This window comes from Camelus bactrianus, chromosome 1, assembly GCF_048773025.1.
Source record: "Camelus bactrianus isolate YW-2024 breed Bactrian camel chromosome 1, ASM4877302v1, whole genome shotgun sequence".
NCBI classification, from domain to species: Eukaryota; Metazoa; Chordata; class Mammalia; order Artiodactyla; family Camelidae; genus Camelus; species Camelus bactrianus.
Window position 1 is genome coordinate 41,766,826 of NC_133539.1, and position 13,113 is coordinate 41,779,938.

Consider the following 13,113-nt stretch of genomic DNA (forward strand, 5'->3'; position numbering starts at 1 on the left):
AAGTGCACTTCACAGCATTTGGGATTGTGCAGTTTCACAAAAATGGGCATAGGAGTGTATTTATATTTATTTATTTTGATTTGGATTTGTTGTACTTCCTTAATATGAGGCTTTACGTTTATAATAAATTCAGAGAAATTTTCATCATTATCTATTATCATTAGATATAGATATATAGATGGAGATAGAGAGATATCTTAAAAGTAAATGAAGGAAACAGCCAGATTACCAACAAGGGAGTAAGAACTGAATTGTTAGATGAGTTCTCAGGAGCAACAATAAAAGTTAGAAGATAGTGGAATAAAACATTGACAAAAAAAAAAAAAACCACAACCAAACTCAATCTAGACCTTAATATAGATTTTTAAGTATCTTTCTAGAATAGAGAGTTAATAAAGAAATTTTCAGGTGACCAAAAACTGAGATTGAACCAGTGAGAAATTCTCACTAAAGTAATATCAGAAGCATATATTTCAGAAGGAAAATTATTCCAAAAGAGAGGTCTAAAATGCAAAAAAAAAAAAAAAAAAAGTTTTAAGAAGCCAAAATGGTAAACATCTGGGTAAATACAAAACAAACAAACTTTAACTGTATATAACAAATATAATACAGTCTAACTTGTGGGATTAAAAAGAGAGAACTAAAAGAGAGAAAGAACAAAAATACTGAAAAATATTATATAAAACAGTAGGGTGATCATTTGAATCATTCTAACGTTCTAATGTTCCTGCATGACTCAGGAGAAGAATAAAGATTCTGAAAAACTTAAATTTTGCTGATTAAATACACATAATAATATACAGGGTAAGTACTATATATATGAAGACAGAAATCAAGTACGTAATTTCTAAAAGAGTATCTGGAAAACATATTAGTGAAAAAAACTGAACTGTAAAACTGTACATCAGACTTCACTTTGAACTAGAGGTACAGGCTCTCTAATTCCCGTTATGTACCTCTGTGCTGCTTTGTCTTCCTACTGGTTCTATGCACTAGCTTCAAGTCATCCTCTCTGTTTTGGAACGCTCCATCCAATTGATTACACACAGTCCCTTCATTTCTATTACAGGGAATTCTGTCTCATCCTGTAAATGTTTCTAGACCTAAATCATAACTGTTCAGACTCCAGTTCAGAACTACAGTATTACTTTTTATTCAAATATTTATCAAATGCCAGTATTTTCCAGTACCATCTAATATGGACGGTTGTACTAAGGGTAAAAGTACTGATTCAGACATCTCCTCAAGGATCCCAAACCACCACCAGCCTTGTTCAGTGACAGGGAAGGAGCTTAACCTGACTTGATAGATGTTAAAATGTCCAAGCTGGTAAGAGAAGGTGTAGGGTAACAAAATTGTACCTTTCTAGTGAATAAGTTCAGTTTGCTGTGTATTAAGTAATCTAGGATTTATGCATTTTTAATAAAATTTCTAACAAAATGTTTCTATCTTCCTGAAAGTGTACACTTTTCTTTTAATTTGACTGTGATAGCCAGTTTAATGTTGTTTAGTGGACAGATTACTATTAGTAAAGATGCATTTTAAAAGCCTGGTACTTCTTTAATTTTAAACTACATTAAAATCTATATCCTTTCCCTCTGAAGAAAAGACTAAGTCCTGATTTATTAAAGGATAGAAGAACAGAGGCAAAAACCCTCACAATCAATTATGTACACAGCCCACAAAAGACAGTAGGCTTACCCTGACGACACTTCCCCGGGCCCCAAGTCATCTCACTTACAATTTGAAGCCATCCTTTGCCAAAAAGCAGGTTTACTTGGCTCACCAAGGAATCGCAGATTCTTTTTAATGTGCTAGTTTTAGAATCTACAACATTTCCACAAAGGGAACCACCTGAAGTTTTGTGTCACCTGAGAATGGACTATAAATCTCCTTTAACCCCTGTCCTCCAGGTGAGAAACTAAATAACAAAATAGAACATCACTTACACTCTCTTCTGGCTTCTCCAAGCTGCTCTCTGAGATACCTTCATAGGAGGTCACTCCTGGATATGGAACACTGAGACTAGCACCTAAGTAGAAAAGCAAAAACATGTATGAAGTCAGTCCCTGACGAAATTAGAATTCATATCAGGAAATAAGAAACTGATTTCAAAGCTTCTTCTGTAAGTATCTGCATGCCTAGAAATTCTGTGCATTCTAACCTCAAGACACATTTATTTAGAGCCTCCCCAGCACAAGAAATAAATATGACTCATTCAATAATTCAACAAGTATTAATTGATACCTACTATATGGCAGGCTTTAAGCAAGACACCAGGGATACAAAGTTCCTATCTTTAAGAGTCTATCTAGTAAAACGAACTCTCAGAGAGGGGAAGTGGGTGAAGGTTGGAACTGGCCATGAATTATAATTGTCGAAGCTGGGCCTCATTGTGCTATTTTTCTACATGTTTGAAATTTCCAATAAAGAAGACCTTCTTAAAAAAAATTAAGAATAAAGCAATTTATAGGAAATACAGAGGTCAAAGAAACATGTTAAAGTACACCACAAATGCAATCAGAAAAATCCTTACTCTGGAAAGCCTTACAAGACAAATGACAAACGGTGGAGCTAGAAAGGTTCATCTACCTTTTGACATAAGCAGTGGTTATAGGGTTTTTGCCTATATAATTCTTTACGTTGTACATTTGTTTTAAGCAGTCTTCAGATTCGTATCATACTTAATAATTTAAGATTCTTAGAAACCTACATCATAATGTCATAAAATAAGTAAAAAAAAGAATTACTTTTTCTAGAGGGGGAGGCATAAATTAGGAGTTTGGGATTAACAGATACACACTTCTATATATAAAATATGTAACCAATAAGGGCCTACTATATAACATAGGTAACTAAATTCATATCTTATAATAACCTATAATGGAAAAGAATCTGAAAAAAAATAGTTTTGTGTGTGTGTGTGTGTGTGTGTATATGAATCTGAATCATTTTGCTGTACACCTGAAACTAACATAACATTGTAAATCAACTATACTTCATAAAAATAAAATTTTTAAAAAATTACTATTTCTTGAGACTCTTGAACAACACATGGAGAAAGAAACATAGTATTTTTTAAATGTGAGCTGAAAAATGTGCTCACTTGCAATTAAATAATAAACAATTTAAAAATTGCATAAAGGCACAAAAGCATACCTCCCAATGTTGAGGTATCACCAACAGGAACTGGAGATGACAGTTCGGGGCTAGGAAAAAAAATGTTTGGCGTTAACAACATGATAAAATGTGAGAGTTTATTTGGGGGGTTGTTTTCCTAAAAGGAATTAACTAGATCTCCAAACAAGGATTACCAAACCAAAGCACTGAGCAGCAAATTTAAAAACTAGTAATAATAGTCTTTACAATTCATTTACTTTTACATTTTTGATGCCTACTCAACTAGAGTCACCCTACATAAAGTAATCCCTTAGTTAAAATTTCATAACCCTGTTTCTTTTCTTCTCAGTTCTTATCACTATGTGAAATTATTCTGTTCATTTATTTATCTACTTCTTTATCTCTGTCCCCTGCCCCCTTAACTGTCTAGAATGGCATTGTCCAACATGACAGTCAGTGGACATATGTGACAATTTAATTTAATATTAAATGAAGTTTAAAATTCAGAACCTCATCCACACTAGCCACACTTCAAGTATTCAACACATATGGCTAATGGCTACTTTATCGCACAGCCCAGTAATGAACATGTCCATCATCACAGAAAGTTCTATTGAACAGGACTGCCTCAAGAATCTAAACTCCATGAGATTAGGGACCTTACCTGCTGTATTCTTGCCATATCTCCATCCTAAATCAGAATCAGTGCCACCATTTAGTAGGCACTGAATAGATATTTTTGGCATAAATAAATAAATACTATTGGCCAACCAGTGTAGTGTAGAAGGCACTTGGCATATAGCTGTGAACGAAACACCCATGGTCTATGAAGGTTACAGTCTTATAGAAAACAGACAACAAATAAATGATTACAAATTCAACAAGTAGTACAGACACGAAAGTACTGGCTGCTAAGGGGAGCACGTAAGCCCAAATCTCATCTCATTTGAGAGATCACAGAAATCAGAAAAAAAATTTAATATAAAAAAGTCAAGCTTAGAGAACTGATTTGCTGTAGGCCATACTGCTAACAGGTGTCAGGTCCCCCAGCCATGCTTTTACCACGCCAGTCTGCGACTGCAAGCAAAGATCAGAAGAGATCAGAGGATAATCTGAGAAAGCCCCTGCTCTAAAGAAAAGAAAGTGGGTTTCTGCAAGTCCAAATTTCCACATACCCCAAAATATTTAATTTAAATTATAATAATTGAATACTCTCTCTGACTTTACACAAGTGAGCTTTAAAAAGTGATTTAATCACAGTCAAAATGTCTCCTTCTCAGACTTGCCAGTGCCGCAGTAGGTCCCATTCAGATTTAGATTGTCCTGCTGCTGTAAACTAGATCAGGGGGCTGGGAAGGCAGACTCAAAGCCACCAGATAAACATGCCACACATCCTGAACCATCAATTTTTTACTTGAAGCATAGATAAGTAGAGAGCTAAGTAAGAACTGATAGGAAATTTAAAACATTCTAATTAAAACAAATGTAGCTATATATTATAGAGTAGACTATAAAGTTTAAGTGAATATTAAGATAAAATATGATAATTCAAAAACATTTCATGACTGAAACGAGTCAGGGAGTTAACTAGGGCCATGCTCCCTAAACCCCCAGGCTTTGGCAGAAAATTTGAGAAACATAGGTTAAAAAAAATCTCATCATAAAGATTCTTCTGGTTTAAAAAAATACTGTCTAAGAAAGAGTAACGTATTAGACCAGTACACCAAATCCATCACTATTGGTTATTTATAGTGCACTTGCAGGAAATTGCTACTGAGTGAGCTGTCATCCAAAAGAACCAAAAGGAATATAACATTTGGATAAGTCATTATGATGAATGATGAGTAATGGGTGATGAGAAAGGCTTCTTGGGTTGCAGGAGATGGAGCTTAAAAAATGGGATTTCAGATGCATTTGGAACAGACATTGACACAATAAGGCTTGAATAGGGTTTATTAATTGCCTACAAGGCAGAACCCCTTCCCAGTATCTTCATTTTATAGATGAAAAATTGAGGTCCAAATGGGCAAAGCAATTTTCCCAGGGTCACACAATGACTTGATATGGCCAAGCCACACCTAAAGTTCCCATTCATATCCAGTTCCCTTTTCAATAATAATAACAGCAAGTGGGGAAGGGTATAGCTCAGTGGTAGAGCACATGCTTAGCATGCACACGGTCCTGGGTTCAATCCCCAGTACAACCATTAAAGTAAGTAAACCTAATTACCTCCCCCAAAAAATAAATAAATAAAAACAATTTTAAAATAGTAATAATAGCAAAAATGATTACAACTAAATTTATCATTTGCCAAGCACTGTGCTAAGTGCTTTACCTTGGTTAACTCAATTCTGGCATCAATCTTCAGAGAAAAACTCTATTACCATGATTTAGACATATGAGGAAACTAATGCTAGGAGAGATTAAGAATTTGCTCAGGGTCACAGAGCTAGCCAACGAAGGAGCTGTGATGTAAAATAGGGCCATCTGATTCTAGAAATCTCACTCTTTTCCACCTCAATTCTAGACAACATGGCCTTTGTGTGACCCATTCTCTCTAGAAGAGCAACCAAGATGGTTTTACTTAGTCTTAATTATAGTGATCTTATTATATAAATGACCTAAAAATCAAAGTATATGAGGACCCAGAAAGAAAGAGGAAGGGAAACCCAGTCAAAGTTGGAGAGCTCTGAAGAACAATTGGATAAGAAGAGCAAAGAAGTTCAACTAAGACAAAGCACAATACAGTCACTAGAACAGCAAAGTGGGACGACATGGCAGAAAAACCAGACCTCACCTGGGGTTGGTCAAACCGTTCCCCACATCCAAATCGAACTGAAGCTAATTCTCTACGTAAGCATTCAGAATGGAGAAAGTTTGTTTACTTCAGCAGAACAAGATTTCACTTAGGGAATTCAAAATAACATTACTTTAATGATGGTAAGTAGGCAACTCTCAGTAACTCAAGTCATTTGTCTAACACTCCACCACTGAATCCCCTCATCCTCTCCCACTCCTTTCAAAAGACAATAAAGAACACTTAACAACAAGAATCCTTTCACATGCTCTCATTAGGCACGCCTCCTGCAGAGAGCTAGAACAGAGTCACTCACAACAGAGCTAGAACAGAGTCGCTTTGAGTCTGGAGACAGAAATACTTCATTTCTAGGCCAAACTACAAATTTGGAAGTTGGTCGGCTAAGACTTTTAGTTTAATCCCAGCAGCAAACCACCCCCTACTGTCTTATTTCCTCAGCTTATCCAGCACATAATTTACTCCTCACAGTTACTGCCTAATCATGTCAGTGGAATTCAGATGGAATTGTGTCAAAAGATATCACAGCCCCATGGAATATATGGCTAAAAATATAGTGAAACAAGCCAGCAATAATTTCAAAACTAGATTACTACTCCCCTTTACAATTTTCTATACTTTACTTTGCTCTAGAATCTATTGACTGTAATCAGCATGTGACCACAAAAGAACTCCAGGCAAGGAGTTAGGAATCCTGGGTGCTAGTCCCAGCTGTATCACTAACTTTGCATATAACTTGGAAAAATATCTCAGTTGCTCTGGGCCTCAAGAACTAATCTCTAAAACAGGAACACCTCCTACCCTGCTTACTTCACAAAGATGTTGATGAAAACTAAGTAAAATATTATATGCAGAAGCATTATGAAAAGTAGGAAATGCAAAACAAACATAAAAGAAAATAGGGGTTAATGGCACACATGTCATCCCAAACAGAATAAAATATATGCTGAAAAAAAGATGTGTATTTGTCTTTGTGATCATGATAGGCATCCTTATCTATAAATCTAAGTTAACTGAGATACCAGGAAAAAAATTCCAAAGATCCATCCTTACATTGAGAATAGCATCAGGGTCCTGATAATAGACTTGGGTGATTGAACAGAAACTCAGGTATTCATTTAACAAACACTTAGGCGCACATATCCTAGACTGGGCTCTGTGCTGGTTATTGAAGATACAACAGTATGATGAGATGGCAGGGAGTTAAGCAGTGACTGGACCTAAATGGAGATGCTTTCAAGATGTCTGGCTGTGATGGAGAAAAGCCCATATTTATTATAGCTTGTATGTGCTTCTTAACCATACAGGATGTGTAAGGTGTGCTATCATTTTTATTAGGTACAACCATGAAGATTACTGGCACTGGCAGGACCCACCAGATTATTTAGTGCACTGCCTGTGTGTTGCAATGGCAATCACAAGGAAACTTCGAGCTCTGCCTCTCAGTGGTGAACCCACACCTGAAACACCACATGGCCCCACATCTAAATAGGTGCTCAATCCCAGGCCCCAGCATAGACTCGGTGGTATCATCAGCTGTATGAAGTGAGACCACAAAGAGTCCCACTTCCCTCCTGTTTACTCAGTTTGATTTGAAACTTACACACACCCCACTACCACCCACATGTGTGCTCTATCTTTTGCCTGGACTTTGCTCTCCAGGCTGGATCTCTGAACACTGACTCACCTAGTTGGTTTTTCAATCTGTCCTTCCATCTAACTTGAGGCAAAATTCAAGACTCTGATCTGAATTGCATGCCCTGGTGGTGCTTTTCAAAATAATCACCCACATGCTGGCATAATCTAGATCTTGAGAGTGTGGACTGAATTGGAAATCCTTAGTCCCTGTAGGCTCGAAATCCCTCAGCCTCCATGATCTGCTTTCTGCTCAGGAGCCAGAAATGACCTTAATCTTAAGCCTAAAGACCAACAGAGCCAAGACTCATAACAGTGGAGGATTCATCAAGGTTGTGCTATTCCTATGTTTCAAGATCATAATCATCATTACATAATAAAGTGACTCGTATCACCACCCGTCATTTAATAAAATATCTCCCACTAAGGTATACCATTTTAGATCAATATTATCATTAGCCTGTAAGCCTCAACAACAGTAGATCATTTCATATTCCATTTCCAAAAATCTGTTTTCTCACCCAAGAGAAAAGAACAAGTCTGCCTCCTGGTAAGTTCAGACAGTAAACAAGCATAGTGGTTATGGAAATGGTCTGGAAAGGGAAGTGGCCTCAAGGGGAGGAAAAGCATTTGAGACTTACCCGCAGGCCAGGTCATTGCAGGAACTGGCGAAAAAATAGGAAGGAATCATTAAATTTGGGGTGAGTCTTGGAGTAGGTATAATACCTCTCTGTTGCCAAACATGAACTTAGGGAAAAAAGACACTCACCCGCTGACGGTTTCCTCTGCATACGTCAGTTTCTAAGGAAAACAAAGATACAAAAATGACCATGTGAGTTAATGACAGTTATTAAGCAGTAAATATAACTCACTGCACAGAGAACACTAATGCCCTAACATAGAATCTATGTTATTATTCTTTATGGTGAGACAAATAGTTAAAGGAAGGTACTAATGATGCGAGGTTTGTTTTGTGGCTGACAAGGTCCCAACACTCACTCTCTGTGTGCTCCCAAAAGTTCCTGTGCTCTCTCTTAATGGGCACAATTTAAAGGACTTTTCCCACTAATCATTCCAAAAAGGTCTACAAAGTTAAAGATTGGGAGGGTTTCACATTAACCTTCCACAGACTTAGAACCAAAGTGTTTTGTGATTTAACAAATCTACAGAAACTCTTATCATAGAATAATATAATCATGTGGATGAAATAACTATTAAATCTGATTCTCCAGAATTCAAACAAAAAGATAAATTATATCAATAATTGGATTATTCCTTTGGGGCATTACAAAGCACATTACCTCCAAGTTTCCTCTAAATTACTAGTTTTATTAAGACCAATATGATAAAAAGAACACTAATGTGGAATTAGAAGACCTAGTTTCAAATCCCTTTTCTTTGCTATGGAGACAAATTCCAAAATCTCTCTGGTGCTGGGACTAAGTTTCCTCATCTGTAAAATGGAGAGACTATTAATCTATATAACTCTCAAGATATTTATAAGTAACTCATTGCTCTTCTTACTCCACAGACTTTCCTAGAATAATCTCAGCCACTCTTATGATTTCAATTACTACCCCGAGGCTGGTGATTCCTATAGCTATATTTATAACCCAGACTGCTCTTCTTGGCTTCATACCTAAATATCAAGCAATTCACACTTCACAGATGGCTCAAAACAATGCATTAAAAAGCAAAGTCATTCTGCCCCTCAGCAGATATGAGCTGCTTCTCTGCCTGAGTTCTCGGCGATAGTCATCTAGCTAGAAACCTTCCCAGGCCATTGCTTCCTCCTATCTCACCCCCATCCAAACCATCAGAGTCCTACTAATTTTTTTTCCTGCTTATAGCCCTCCTGCTCCCTTTCTCTATCTCATGGCCTAGTTAGGACCCTCATCCCCTCAGGCCTGAAGTAGTGACTGGTCTCTCTACTCCAGTCTTGTCCCCTCTAATCTATCATATGGTGTATAAAAACCATATAACTGTTTCACAATTCAAAACTGTCCAATCAGCCCCAGTGACTCACCTATCTACAACCTTTCAATGGTTTCCTATCAACTACAGAGTTAAATCCAAACTTGTTCAGTTACTCACCTTCCTAGCCTGATCTCCTGTCAATTTTAGTCTACACTTCTGGTATATTGGCCCATATATACATGTACAACTAATAATAATAAGTAAGAAGTACAACATTAAAGAAAGAATAAAGAATTATGGAGTTCAAAGAATTATGGGAGCTAAATCTTCTAGGCTAGGGGTTAATTCCTCACAAAGGAGGTCACATCTGAGATGAGGACATGCAGGACTTGAACAAAAGGAATAAGGATGCTGGGACCTATCACACAGCATGAGCAACCTACTACATGTATCTAAACAGTTTCATGCTCTTGTCACAAATACATGCACGCTACATGAAAAGGGGAGGGTGGGCAAGTAATTTGTCTATAAGCATGCTTATTTATCCTTTGCTAAGAATAAACTAAATGAAAAACAAGGAAGCAAATTCATTAATTAGAATCATATTTATACTTTACCAAACATTTATTCAAAACCCTATATTCTCTATCTCAATTTGAGTCATTGGTACCACTCTGAATTGATAATGTGCAAAACTCTGGCAAGAATGTTTGCCACAGATTTATATTCTTGGCCTAAATCTTTGCTGAGTATTATTTCCAAATATGTACATTTTTAAATGAGCCTGAGGCTCTTCTTGGGTTAACAATGCTTATTATTTTTTGACTCCCCATTTTTTTAATTTAAGTATATTTGACTTACAGCATTGTATTAGTTCCAACTGTAGAACAAAGTGATTCAGTTATACATATATGTGACACCTATACCTGTACATATATATATACATTCTTTTTTCTGATTTTTTTTCATTATAGTTTATTCCAAGATACTGAATATAGTTCTCTGTGCTATTCAGTAAAATCTTGGTATTTATCTATTTTATATATGTTAGTGTGCATCTGTTAAGCCAACACTCCCAATCTGACAATGCTTATTATAATGGCCAGAGCTAGGCACACAAAGACTGGCTGCCCTGTGGCAGGCCACTTGACTAGCCTGATTCAACAAAAAAGAGTAATGCAGGGATTTGACATTTGTTCTTTCTTCCTTTAGGCCTGAGCTGTGTATACATGCTCCTGTGATAGTCCAGCAACTTCTTCCCTTGTTACTACATTTACCTTCATAATTAAGCTTCTATGTTCCACAGACTGACTAAAATGTGTGCCCATTTCAAATATAGTTGTGATTCCACCCTCACACAAATTCATCCAGTAATGATACTCTTCACGCGCAGGAAGTCGATCCCAAAAAGTCCTGAAGGCTTCCCAGACAGCTTCCTGACATACTGAAAAACAAACAGAGAGGTGTTTTTATGGAAAGCACTTTGGGGTTCTCATAATGATCACGGGACTGTTTATTCACATTCCCAAGACATGGCCGCCCACAACGTCTCTTGTGGAGAGGCATGGGAATGACTCTCGGTCAAAGCCCTTCTGTGTGCCCTGCTTAAAGTTTTCAGAGCTGAAGAGAATGTGTACTCCCCACTCCTCCTTGCAAAAAGGAACTGATTCACCTCCTAATAGACTGGGGTTTTTTCCCCATCTCTTAAAAAAAAAAAATCCATGCTTACAGTTTACAAAAGTAGAGCTGATATTGAGTATACTTCAACAGGTAAGTAACTAACCTGTGGTAGGTACATCAATATGATGGAATTATTATTCAATGATAAAAAGAAATGAGGTTTCAAGCCATGAAAGGACATGGAGAAGATTTAAATGCATAATGCTAAGCAAAAGAAGCCAATCTGAAAAAGTCACATACTCTATGGTTCCAACAATATGACATCTGGAAAAAGCAAAACTATGTAAATTATAAAAAGGTCAGTGGTTGCCAGGGGCTGGGGAGAGAGAAAGATAAAGGAGGTGGAAAGCAATGGATTTTAGGGCAGTGAAACTATTCTGTATGAAACTGTTTAATAGTGGGCACATATCATTGTATGTTTGTCAAAACCCATAGAACATAGAACACAATGAGTGAATTTTTGTAAATTATGAGCACTAGTTAAGAATAATGTGTCAATATTGGCTCATTAATTGTAACAAATATACTACACTAACACAAGATGTTAATAAGAGGGGAACATGTGTATGGAAGAGTGGCAGTATATGTAATTCTCAGGATTTTCTGCTCTATTTTTCTGTAAACCTAAAACTTCTCAAAAAAAAAAAACTATTAATTTTTAAAAAGATATGAGAACTAAAAAAAAGAAAGCGAAAAAGAAAAAAGAAAATGATATTCAGAAGAAATATACTACGGTATTAAAATAAAAGCTAATATAATCTATTTGCTAAGTTATTCCAAAGCACCAAATCCAAAGGAACATTAAACAAGCTGTCTGCACGTTTTGTAGAACACTAAGTATATTGCTATCCTGTAACCATTAAAGTGGGCAGATGCAGGGCACTGCGGGTAACAGATTGGGATGGGAGAGAAGAGGAGGAAGGTGGTGAGGGAGAAAGAAGGATTTAAATGGACAGAGATCAAGGAAATTATTTTTCATCTCAAGAAGACTGAATGCTTATTCAGCACCATATTGAGGTGGAGTCCCTGAACTCAAAGAGTGAGAAGGATCTAAATTCTAGCCCTAGCCTCACCGTGTCCTAGCTTGGTAACTGCAGTTAACTTACTTTACCTAGCCACTCAACACTTCAATGTACTCATCTCTCTCTTTTAATGAGATGAATAATAACTGCGTTACTTACCTTATCTGTGAAAGCACTTTATAAACTACATAGTGCTACATAAATATCACATGTTATTATTGTATTGGATTCTGGTTGTCCAAAGGTTATCTGATGTAGGTCTCGGCCTAAAAACAACTCTTAAGCTTTAACAGAGAGTGAAATAAATGAATATTGAAAGTTTCTCTACGAGTTGATTTTTCAGGTTATACTGAACTCTTGGTTGCAAACTTTGTTTCTATTTCAGTGAACTAACTGCATCCTTGCTACTGCTCTTTAGAACTTTTGATCTTCTGCAGCGGAAGAGTTCAGCAGGCACTAACTGAGGCAGAGTTGACCACTTGTATAATCTTTCTTTCTTTCCTTATTCCCCTTAAAACTTTCAAATAAAAGTTTAGTATACACTAGAGGACAATGCAAATGTGAAAGTCTGGGTTGGTAAAAAACAAAAAGCAAATGTCTATAAGGTCTGGTTATGAAATGAGGCGATTGAAAGAAAGCACTAAAAATATTGTGAGGTCAAATAACCATATATCTGTAAGAATAATAAATTTCAATAACTTCTTCACCATATCCATAAAAACTACTTTGAAATATAACAACTAATACTACAAAGGTCCTAAAAGAAAACATATTAAGAGTATCTACATAACTTGAGGATAGGCAAAGATTTCATAGACAGGATACAGAAAGCAACAAGTGTAAAAGAAAAAAACTGAAATTAAAATTCATCAAAACTAAACACTTCTGCTCAACAATGACAGTATTAATAAAAATGAATAGGCA

General features: G+C 36.3%; 1 protein-coding gene across 4 annotated transcripts in view; it reads right to left on the bottom strand.

The window, feature by feature from the left end:
* Nucleotides 1-13,113, bottom strand: part of IMPG2 (interphotoreceptor matrix proteoglycan 2) — a 66,335-nt gene that overhangs the window by 43,146 nt on the left and 10,076 nt on the right. For 2 of the 4 annotated variants that reach the window (XM_074362395.1, XM_074362390.1), the window contains exons 2-6: nt 10,765-10,931; nt 8,340-8,371; nt 8,212-8,235; nt 3,160-3,209; nt 1,950-2,032 (exon numbers count right to left, since the gene is read on the bottom strand). In XM_074362395.1, coding sequence (XP_074218496.1) covers nt 1,950-2,032; nt 3,160-3,209; nt 8,212-8,235; nt 8,340-8,371; nt 10,765-10,931 — 356 coding nt within the window. Of the gene's footprint in view, nt 1-1,949; nt 2,033-3,159; nt 3,210-8,211; nt 8,236-8,339; nt 8,372-10,764; nt 11,143-13,113 lie in introns of those variants that run through there. The other 2 variants (XM_074362404.1, XM_045503923.2) reach the window with 2 other exon arrangements.